The 12,008-nt window shown below is 45.4% G+C and overlaps 1 protein-coding gene across 1 annotated transcript; it reads left to right on the plus strand.

The window, feature by feature from the left end:
- Nucleotides 1–11,014: 11,014 nt before the first annotated feature.
- On the plus strand, nt 11,015–11,684 carry LOC145541562 (ubiquitin-conjugating enzyme E2 N). The gene has a single exon (XM_081578241.1). It carries the CDS (start codon nt 11,074–11,076, stop codon nt 11,530–11,532), a length of 459 nt encoding a protein of 152 aa, XP_081434367.1. The 5' UTR covers nt 11,015–11,073; the 3' UTR covers nt 11,533–11,684.
- The last annotated feature ends 324 nt before the right edge of the window (nt 11,685–12,008 follow it).

Here is a 12,008-nt window from a genome sequence, read left to right on the forward strand (position 1 = left end):
GCAAACTGGGAGCCCGTTGCGTCACAGTTACTAGGCAACCAGCAGCGTGGTTCAGCCGCTAGTCCCTGTGTTGCCCTCTGGTGGCCACTCTCTTACACTGCAGGCCCTGTCCGGTCTGAGCCCCGGAAGCACTGCCATCTGGTGGACCCGCTGTGGTCCAAGAGCCCATTCAAGTACATTTCGTTCATCCTAGGAAGACAACTCCTAGGGCTTCCCTCGTGGCTTAGTCGGTAAAGAACCCACCTGCAATGCAGGAGACCTGGGTTTGATCCCTGGGTTGGGAAGATCCCCTGGAGGAGGGCAGAGCATCCCACTCCAGTGTTCTTGCCTGGAGGATCCCCATGGACAGAGGACCCTGGCGAGCTGCAGTCCATGGGGTTGCAGAGTCGGACATGACTGAGCGACTGAGCACAGCATAGGGAGACAAGGAGGTGGGGCAAAGAGGAGTCACGGACTCCCGTGAGCACCCGAGCCGGGATGCCTCGACCCTACGTTAACCACTTCCTCTGGGGCTGGCCCAACGTCTTCCTTATTCTTTCCCCATTTTCCTCCCAGGTGTTCAGGCCTACAGCTAGAGCCCTGAAATTTGGAGAGGGGATAGAGAGCTGTGAGACTGTTCTGTTCATAAGGAAGAGAGACGACAGGGCCCCTCCAGCTGTCCTTGGTTATCATTCAGACTTAAGTATTACTATTTCAGTCCAGTCGGCTGCTTGAGTCTCTGGCGCCATGAAGGCCTCTGTGCATCTGCCCTATGCGAAGACAAGATTCCTTTTCCCGTAGATGGGCCAAGGCCAGGTGGAATTGCTGAGGAACTTCGCCAAGGAGCAAAGTGAAGGTCAAACATAAACTAGGACAGACATGCAAAGCCGATACCAAATGCAGAGATGGCAGAGGCCACACATAGGGATAGGCTTGGCAGAGAAGCATTGCACGCAGGACTCTGTTCCTTTCCTGAGATCTAAATATGGTTGCCTGGTCCCTTCTTCTGAGTCTTGGGGCAGCTTCCCTGTGGGGTCTGGGGGATGCCGAGATGCCCACGGGAAGGAACTACTTCTACCAGCACACCTGAGAGGAAGTAGTAACCTGGGGCCTGAAATTTCGGCTCTTCATTGGACAGAGTTTGTGTCAGTCATCTCTGCCTGGCGAATAACTGAGAACTGTGGGTGTTGCTCAACTGGAAAAATGAGAAACAAGCGGGTGGGGCCCTTTGAAACTGAATGAGTCTTGGTCCTGGCTAATGGGTCAGGTGGCCTCCAGGATAACTAGGCCCTTGAGGCCTCAGTCAGAACCATGTGGATGATGGTTTAGCTGCTAATTCGAGTCCGCCTCTTGCGACTCCATGGTCTGTAGCCCGCCAGGGTCCTCTGTCCATGAGATTTCCCAGGCAAGAACACGGGCATGGGTTGCCATTTCCTTTTCCAGGGGATCTCCCCAACCCAGGGATCAAACCCGGCATCTCCTGCATCCTAGGCGGATTCTTTACCAACTGAGCCACCAAGGAAATTAGAACAATAGGTGAACAAATTTCAGTGTAAGATTGAGCGAGTTATAGTCTCTGGCTATGAACATCCCTTCCCAATCCCCTCCATGGGAAAGGACATGAATAAGGCCTAAGAGCTTGGAGCCTTAGGATCATCACCTTTTTCCTCCCCTTCCCCCACCCCTACCCCTGAGGGAAGGCAACTATAGGGAAGTGCAAGGCCAGAGTTGGCCAACATAAGCGCTGAACTGGGTCTGCATCGGAGGGAATTCTTTCTCACCCAGGATGGGAGTCTGTGGAGGTGCTGAGAGCACTTAGGGGACTGAGCAGCTCACAGGTTTGCAGGGATGGGTCCCTTGAGGGATGGCCAAGGACAGAGGGAGAGTGGGGGCCAGGGTAAGACAAGGGGGGATGGAACAGCGACAAACGCACAGAAAGACACGTGGCCTGGCCTTTCAGAGATCATTCAGAGATCTTTACATTTGGAGACATTCAGAGTGTGTCCTGAGGCCTTGGCAGCATCTGTGTTTTCTCTGACTTTCTCTTCACTGACCCTTCAACTTTATCCCACCGGGGGGCTGCAGCTTGACGGAGGTCACCTTCTTCCAAGGGTGGAGGGGAGCCAAGGGAGAGGAGCCCATGAGGCCCTGGTGGTGCAGCTCTGGGGGATAAAGGCAGGTAGAGGCCATACTTCTGAGTGACGGGCCCTGCCACCTCCTGGTTTACAATGAAAGCAGCTTGGCAAGTGGGCACATCCGGGGTGGCCCAGGACCCTTCCAATAAGGAGGAGAGTGGGCTCATTGCCATCTTAGCCCTCCCCCTTGCACCTCTCTGAGCAGGGATATGGCCGCATCCTGGGCAGCTGACCCAAGCTTTTGGTATCCTTGGACAAGTTCAAGTCCACTTCAGGCCCAGAGAAGGGCTAATTCATTCTTCTCCTCTGAGCAAAGAGGCTGGCTGGTGTTTCCTTGATTGGTGCTGAAGATTCAGCTCACTCGTGACTCTGATGCCCCTGTGAAAGCTTCTGGCTGTCAGAGCTCATAGACCATCTGCTTGGATCGCCCTGGTCCCCTCCCTTGGGGCACACAACCTGGCAATAATGTGTCCTGTTTGGCAGCTCCTGTGACATCTCTTCTTGTATCGTATCGGGTGACTCAGATAACGATCGTGCCTGTTGACACTTAGAGTTCTCAAAGGGAATTCTGAGCAGCAGTGGAAAGATGAAACGAACCCAAGGGCGCTTGCACCAAACAGTGCCTGAACAGCTGGCGCTTAAGCCGGTTGCTGAAAATAACAATCAGACAGCTTCTGGGCAAGCATCGAATGGGGGATTGAATCCTATCTGGCAAATAGGAAACTCAGAGAGGAGCCTGGGTTCTAGATAAATAAACGTTATAATTACCCAAGAGAGAACTTGATCGGTTGTGTGACTCACCACTTGTACCAAGAACAAACTTCAATATTTGTAGGGTTTATGTTCTAGAAGGAAGATTTAATATTCAGAACCTCTGCTGGGATTATTTTTAATTTGGTTGGAAATGTTTCTTTTTATCGAACAAATTTTATCAGGTGCTGACTAAGCAGACAGCCGTTGGGATGTTTGGTGGGTGGTGGGTGAATACCACTTGGATCTGAGGGGCTGGTAGGAGGAGCAGGGAGCTCCAGGGAGGAGGTTACCTGGATCATGGAAGGGGAGGGACAGAGAAGAGATGGAACACAGCTGGAGATGGAGCAGGGGTGCTGGTTGCTTCTGGAATGACAGAGGGAGTGGGAGGGGAGCATTGAGGAGCATTCAAAATGACTTTTTTTTTTTAAAAACTTTTTATTTTGTATTGGGGTATAGCCGATTAACAAACAATGTTGTGAGAGTTTCAGGTGAACAGCTAAGAGACTGAGCCATACATATACATGTATCCTTTCTCCCCCAAACTCCCCTCCCATCCAGGCTGCCACATAACACCGAGCAGAGTTCCACGTGCCGTACAGTAGGACCTTGTTGGTTATCCATTTAAAATATAACAGTGTGTACATGGCCTTCCCAAAGTCCCTAACTATCTCTTCCCCGCCCCCGCACCGGGCAACCATAAGTTGGTGAAACGACTTTTTAAAAAAAAATTGATTGGAGTGTAGTCTTTTCCCGTGTAAGTCATTGCACAGGATTAAGCAAAGTTCCCTGTGCTATATACTAGGTCCTTATTAGTTATCTATTTCATATACAGTAGTGTATATGTATCAATCTCAGTCTTTCAATTTACCCCGCCTCTCCCCTTACCCCCAGTAACAAGTTTGTTTTCTGTCAATACATCTATAACTCTATTTCTGTTTTGTAAATAAGTTCATGTGTAGCCTTTTCTTAGATTCCACATATAAGCGGTATCATATGATATTTGACAAGATTTTCTTTAGAGACTCCCTTGACGTGCCTAGGTCTTCTCTGGTGGTTCAGTCAGTAAAGAGTCTGCCTGCAATGTGGGAGACCTGGGTTCAACCCCTGGGTTGGGAAGATCCCTTGGAGAAGAAAATGGCAGCCCACCCCAGTATTCTTGCCTGCAGAATTCCATGGACGAGGAGCCTGGTGGGCTACAGTCCATGGGGTCACAAAGAGTCGGACACAAAGAGTCACACTTTCACTTTCTTTCCTTGACATGTCTGCTGTGGCACCTCTCCCACCCCACCCCCATGCCTTGTACTTGTCTGTCTCCCTTCTCAGCCATAAGATGGGCAGAGACCCATCCTTAGCTTTTTTTGTACCCTTAACAACAAAACAATGCCTGGCTACAGGGTGCTCAGGGCATATGACTGAGCAGGTGGCAGAGAAGGAAGGGCCAAGAGGTCAAGGACACTGCCCCACTGAGGATCCAGTGATAGCCAAGGGTGACAGCAGTAGAACTTTTAAAGAATTCTGAGAATATTTTGATTTTTTTATGTTTGTTAGTTTCGATTACAGGATCACTTTCTCTGTGTCTGTTGGTAATAATACCTTCCAAACCCAAAGAGGCATTGTGGCTTTCTTTCCCAGCCAGCTGGTGGGGGAGATGTTGGTGAGTCTGCATACCAGGCTGATGGGAAAGAGAAAGTGCTACCAGAAGCCCCAGGAGTCACAGGAGGCAAGATGGGGTTTGAACTAGCAGGAAGGTTCAAGTTCCATCTGAGCTGTCCTGTTCCTGCTCCACCGGTGGTTCTTCAAAATGCTACTAATGGAGGGACCAGATCATCTTCACTCTGGCTTTTGGAGGGGACGTCCCTGGTGGTCCAGTGGTAAAGAATCCACCTTCCAGTGTGGGGATGGGGGTTCAACCTCTGATCTGGGAACTAAGATCCCACATGCTACAGCTAAACCCTCATGCCACAACTAGAGAAGCGCAAAGAAGCCCACGCTTGTCACAACTAGAGAAAGCCCATGTACCACAGTGAAGACCCAGTGCAGCCAAGAAAGAAAATCTGACTTTTGTACAAGGCTCTTTTGTAAGGGCTCTCCCCAAGGCTGGGACTCCTGGAGGCCACCCTCATGCCCTGTTTTCTTTCCTTCAGCCCCTGCTCCATTGGGCCCAGCCTTGCCCCCATATATTCCCACCATAGCTGACAATCATTTCTTATTATTGCTTCTCCCTAGTATGAAAATACAAATACCTGGTATGTACATTTATTTTCAGTCACCAAGTGACTTTTTTATTTTAGAAACAGCAGGAACCATGCCTATTTTGAGGCTGTTTGTCAAGCAACTGAAAGGGCTGTACCCAGCACGCTCTAATGTTTGGGCTGGTTGGGGATCTGATCTCTGAGCTCCTTCCTGTCTTGGCTGACTTTGCTCTTGTTGAGGGCATTGCAGTTGAGTGGTCAGAGCACAGAGCTGGGAGTTGTGAGTCCTGGGTTGTAGCCTTAGTTCAGGCACTGGTTGGTGACTTGGTAATGTTCCTTCATCTTTCTGGGAGGTTAGGGATTTGCTACAGTGTCTCTGATGTGGACCTTGTTCTTCCAGGAGACCTTAGCCATTGCAGTGCGGGCTCCAAGAAGGCGGGAAGCAGGAGGCTGTAGTGCCATTGTAACTCTAGGCAATCTCTGAGAGAAGGTACTAGGCTTAAGTACTTTGCCTTGCCAGGTAGGAAGGAGCATAGATCTTGGGAGGCGCCTGCTTTTCCACTCCGCAGAGAATTAGGAACTCAGGGACTGAAGTGGGTAAGGTAGGGTGAGACGATGGGACTGAGTGATGACCTTGGAGAATGACCTTGGGAGTTATAACAATAATCAGACAAAGCTCTGAGAGATAACCAGAATTAAATTAGATAAAAGGTTAATATCCATAAGAATTATGCAGTCCCAGGGGATAAGAAGCATATGGAAAGAATGTAGGATTCTTTAGAGTTATATGAAAAAATACACAGTTATGTATAATGAAAGTGAAAGTGAAAATAGCTCAGTCCTGTCTAACTCTTTGTGACCCCATGGACTATACAGTCCATGGAATTCTCCAGGCCAGAATATTGGAGTGGGTAGCCATTCCCTTCTCCAGGGGATCTTCTCAACCCAGGTCTTTTGCATTGAGGGTGGATGCTTTACCAGCTGAGCCACCAGGGAAGCCCCTTGAGTTAAGCAAATACAAAATCAGGGGACTCCCCTAGTAGTCCAGGGGTAAGACTTCACCTTCCAATGCAGGGTGTACAGGTTCGATCCCCGGTTGGGGAGCTAAGATCCCACGTGCTTGGCCACCAGAAAACCAAAACCATATAGTAACAAATTCAATAGAGACGTTAAAATTTAACAAACAAACAAACAGACGAATATAAAATCAGATGTGGGTCTTGGATGGGGGTTATAGACTAGACTCTGGTTTGAAAACCAGTGATCAATCACTTGTATCTAATGGGGTGAGCTCTTTGACTACCTCCATCTTTTCAAAAAAGGCTTCCCTGGTGGCTCAGATGGTAAAGGGTCTGCCTGCAATGTGGGAGACCTGGGTTCAATCTCTGGGTCGGGAAGATGCCCTGGAGAAGGAAATGGCAACCCACTCCAGTACCCTTGCCTGGAAAATCTCATGGACGGAGGAGCCTGATAGGCTACAGTCCACAGGGTCGCAAAAAAATGTTTTATTTTTTTAAAAATGTTTATTTTTTTAATCATTTTGGCTGCGCTGGGTCTTTGTTGCTGTGCGCTGGCTTTCCCTAGCTATGATGAGTGGGGGCTACTCTTTAGTTGTGGTGCGCAGGCGTTTCATTGTGGTGGTTTCTGTTTTGCAGAGCACAGGCTCTGGGGCACACAGGCTTCAGCAGTTATGGTGCACAGTCTTTCGTTACCCCTGGGCATGTGAAATCTTCCTGGACCAGGGATGGAACCTGTGTCCCCTGCATTGGCAGGCGAATTCTTAACCACTGGGCCACCAGGGAAGTCCTGGCTACCTCCATCTTTAAATCAGAAAATTAGAGACTGCAAATAGGGCTTGACTGGTCCATAGAGTCACCTGTTTAGTGAAGATGCAGTCTCATTGATTAACAACCTCAGAGGCAAGGAAATTATCTCCCTTATGCATAGACATTTTAGTAGCCCAGGAAAAATTAAAAATTCAGCACACAATTATTTAAGGGAATCAAAACTAGTAGTGTTAATATTTTCAAATTCAAAGAATTTGTTCATATATTCTTATCTTAGCCCATTCAGGGTGCTATAATAAAATACTACAGACTACATAGCTCATAAACAACAGAAAGTTACTTCTCACCCTTCTGGAGGCTGGGAAGTCCCTGATCAAGATGCTACAGGTTTGGTGTCTGGTGGGGCCCACTTCCTGGTTCATAGATAGTAGATGTCTTCTTTAAAAAATTGGTTTGTAGTTGACTAAGCAGCAGCAGCAGCAGCAGCAGCAGCAGTTGATTTACAATATTATATTAGTTTCAGGTGTTCAACATAATGATTCAATATTTTTATAGATTATACTCCATTTAAAATTATTATAAACTATTGGCTGTATTCCTTGTGCTGTGTATTATATACTTGTATCATATTTATTTTATATCTAGTAGTTTGTACCTCTTAATCCCCTTCCCACATCTTGTCTCTCCCCTACCATCTCCCCCTTGTAATCACTGGTTTGTCCTCTGTATCCATTTGTCTGTTTCTGTTTTGTTATAGTCATTCATTTGTTTTATTTTTTAGATTCCACTTACAAGTGAGAGCATACAATATTTGTCTTTCTCTGTCTGATCTATTTCACTAAGCTTAATACCCTCCAGGTCCATCCATGTTGTTGCAAACTGGTCATCTGTTTTCTTGTTGTGTTCCTATATGGAAGAAGGGACAAGGAAGATCTTTGGGGTCTCTTTCATAAGGGAACTAACTTCATTCATGGGGGCTCCACCCTCATGACCTAATCATCTCCCAAGTAAAGTAAAGTAAAGTAGTTCAGTCGTGTCCGACTCTGTGCGACCCCGTGGACTGTAGCCTACCAGGCTCCTCTGTCCATGGATTTTCCAGGCAAGAGTACTGGAGTGGGTTGCCATTTCCTTCTCTAGGGGATCTTCCGACCCAGGGATCGAACCCGGGTCTCCAGCATTGCAGACAGTGGCTTTACTGTCTGAGCCACCAGGGATTCCCATGGCCCCTATTAATATCATCACTTTGGGCACTAGAGCTTCAACCTGTGAGTTTGAGGGAGGCACGGACATTGAGTCTATAGCAATGATACTTAATGATACTTTATATTCATGGAATTTTAAAGAGATTTTGGTTCCTCTTTTGTATTTCACTAGGATGATTGATTGAGATTTGTGATTTTAAGATGAAATCTTTCTAAGTTTACATATAGATTGGAAATTTAAGAGAATTTAAACCTGACCATTTTTTGTGTGCTTAATTTATTAAATCTACAAGAGTCACTTTACTACTCGGGGAGGTTTGTCAGATGAAGTACTTAAAAAGGAATTGAATATATTAAATTTATAAATGCTGCTTAAAATGTTAAAGAGGTTTAATTAACTAAGTGTATAAATGGGACAAAACATTAATCAAAAGCCCTCTCAAAGTAATTGTTAATATTTGCTAGACTTATAAATAGGATAATAAGATTCTTAAGCTGATTTTTTTTTTAAAGCTGCTTAAGGAAGAACCATTTATTTCTGAATCTACACATTAAGTAAATCAAATTCTAATTTTCAGGACCCAAGTAAAACTATGAGTGATCTTTTTCATGTACAAAAGCCACCTTCAAGGACGTAAAAAATCTTCCCTCTAGCCAGTGAGTGAGTCTTCAATGGTGTGGGAGGGAGGAGTGAAGAGAGAATAAGATTTTAATGTCACCGGGATTGTCTTATTCACGAGGTCAGGCTAGTTAGTGTATTCCACCCAATGCCCACTTGCTCATCTCAAAGGGAGAGACTGTAATTAAGTCCGTGCTTACTGTGTGAGGGATCAGAATAACCCATGGGAGCATTTGGCAGCTAAGACAGTGGGTTCCATCATTGTATCTTTGAGCTCCTAGCTGCCCCTCAGCAGCCCCTTCTAGGTTAAGTTCCACTGCTCTGTTAGCTATAAGTTACTCTCCAAATTATTTCCCTTAAGCAAGAATAAGGATGTTTGTGGTAGAGGCTGAGGTTTTTGTTTCCCAGAGTGGTTTGCAGCTGAGAGCCAGTGGAATGTGCAATCAGTCAGAATGCTTATTTGCATCCGATGGAAGCTGGATTTAGCCAATTTAAGCAGAAACAGTGCTGTGGAAAGCCACCCACAGAATCACTAGGGAAGTAGGAGAATGCAGCTCAGAAGCAATATTGACCAGAACCACAAAGACATGTCACAGAAAAGGTTTGGTGAGTACGCTGCTGTCCCCACTGGCCATGCCCTGGTCTGAGACCCTGGTGGTGGATGCCCTCCCTAGTATGGTTGCCATGGTTGCCCCTGGAATGGCCACCAGAAGGAGCCAACAAGTCACTTCAACACCCCTGCTGGAGTGGTGTCATAGAGGCCAAGTCGGGGGCCTGGATTTCCTCCCCACATAGCAGTAATGAAACCCTTTTTTCCTCCCATCAGGGTGGTTTCAGAGGGGTCCTAGTGGAGAGTTGGAACTTTTCTTGTTGCCCATCAGTAGGAGACAGAGGGGAAGATGATAGAATGATGCAAGGGTCAATCTACCAAGAAGATTAACAACCCCAACTGTGTATTCATCAAACAACAGAGCAATGGAATATTTGAAGCAAAAACTAAACTGAAAGGAGAAACAGACAAACCATAATTCTTGTTGGAGACTTCAACACTTCTCTCTCAGGAACTGATAGAACAATGGATAGAAAATCAGCAAGGATATAGAAGAACTCAGCAACACCATGAACCAGTAGGATCAAGTGAACATTACAGAACAATAACCCAACAACATCAGAATACACATTCTTTTCCAGTGATCATGGAAACTATACCAAGATAGACCATATCCTGGTCCATAAAGCAAATTGTAATGCTCTTAATAGAATCAAAATCACACAGAATTTATTTTCTGACCACAGTGGAATTAAACTAGAAAATGAACAACAGGAAAATAACAGGAAAAGTTAAAACTTAAAAATGAAATAACACTCTTTAAAATAATCCATGAACCAAAAAATTCTCAGGGAAGTAAAAAAAAATGCTAAATTGAATGAAATGAAAATATAACATATCAAAATTCATGGGACACAGCTAAAGCAGTGCTCAGAGAGAAATTTATAGCACTAAATGTATACATTAGAAAAGAGGGAAAGCCTCAAATCAATAACCTAAATTCCCACTTCAAGAATCCAGAATTAAGGTGGGCAAACTAAACCTAAAGCAAATGGAAGGAAGGAAATAATGAAGAGCAGAAATCAATAGAAATGAAAACAAACAAACAAAAAACCAATAGAGAAAACCAATGAAATGAATAACTTGTTTTTTGAAAAAAACCAAGAAAATTGATGAATCACTAGCAAGATTGACAATGAAAAAAAAAAAGAGAGAGAAGAGAGAAGGCACAAATTATGGCTATATGGAATGACAGGTGATATCACCACTGACACTCTAGACTTTAAAAGACTAATAAGGGGACATTATGAAGAAGTTTGTATATACTGCATTGCAGGGAGATTCTTTACCATTTGAGCCACAAAGGAAGCCCAGGAATACTGGAGTGGGTAGCCTATCTCTTCTCCAGTAGATTTTCCCGACCCAGGAATTGAACCAGGGTCTCCTGCATTGCAGACGGATTCCTTACCAACTGAGCTATCAGGGAAGCCCCAAAGTGAAAGTTGCTCAGTCATGTCTGACTCTTTGTGACCATAAAGACTATATAGTCCATGGAATTCTCCAGGCCAGAATCCAGGAGTTGGTAGCCTTTCCCTTCTCCAGGGGATCTTCCCAACCCAGGGATTGACCCCAGGTCTCCTGCATGAAACAGGTGGATTCTTTACCAGCTGAGCCACAAGGGAAGCCCAATAAACTTGACATCTATGTGTATTCTGATGTTAGGTGTCAAGTTATGTTAGGTGAAATGTACCATTTCTCAAAAAACGTGAACTAGAGTGGAGCCTGGGACTTCCACTCGTGCGTGAGGCGAGCGGAGCCGGAGACGAGACCAGAGGCCGAACTCGGGATCTGACAAGATGGCCGGGCTGCCCCGCAGGATTATCAAGGAAACCCAGCGTTTGCTGGCAGAACCAGTTCCTGGCATTAAAGCAGAACCAGATGAGAGCAACGCCCGTTATTTTCATGTGGTCATTGCCGGCCCTCAGGATTCCCCCTTTGAGGGAGGGACTTTTAAACTTGAACTATTCCTTCCAGAAGAATACCCAATGGCAGCCCCTAAAGTACGTTTCATGACCAAAATTTATCATCCTAATGTAGACAAGTTGGGAAGAATATGTTTAGATATTTTGAAAGATAAGTGGTCCCCAGCACTGCAGATCCGCACAGTTCTGCTATCGATCCAGGCTTTGTTAAGTGCTCCCAATCCAGATGATCCATTAGCAAATGATGTAGCGGAGCAATGGAAGACCAATGAAGCCCAAGCCATAGAAACAGCTAGAGCATGGACTAGGCTATATGCCATGAATAATATTTAAATCGATTCGATCGTCAAGTGTGCATCACTTCTCCTGTTCTGCCAAGACTTCTTCCTTTTTTGTTTGCATTTAATGGACACAGTCTTAGAAACATTACAGAATAAAAACCCAGACATCTTCAATCCTTTGGTGATTAAATGCACATTAGCAAATCTATGTCTTGTCCTGATTCACTGTTGTAAAGCATGAGCAGAGGCTAGAAGTATCATCTGGATTGTTGCGAAACGTTTAAAAGCAGTGGCCCCTCTCTGCTTTTATTCATTTCCCCCATCATGGTTTAAGTATAAAGCACTGTGAATGAAGGTAGTTGTCAGGGTTAGCTGCAGGGGTGTGGGTGTTTTTCTTTATTTTATTATTATTATTTTTTTTGGTGGGGGGGAAGGTAGTTTTATTTTAATTTTATGGGCTCCTTTCCCCCTTTTTATGGTGATCTAATTGCATTGGTTAAAAGCAGCTAAACAGTTCTTTAGAATATG

Source organism: Giraffa tippelskirchi, chromosome 3 (genome assembly GCF_054371585.1).
Source record: "Giraffa tippelskirchi isolate mGirTip1 chromosome 3, T2T-mGirTip1v1.2.pri, whole genome shotgun sequence".
Taxonomy (NCBI): domain Eukaryota; kingdom Metazoa; phylum Chordata; class Mammalia; order Artiodactyla; family Giraffidae; genus Giraffa; species Giraffa tippelskirchi.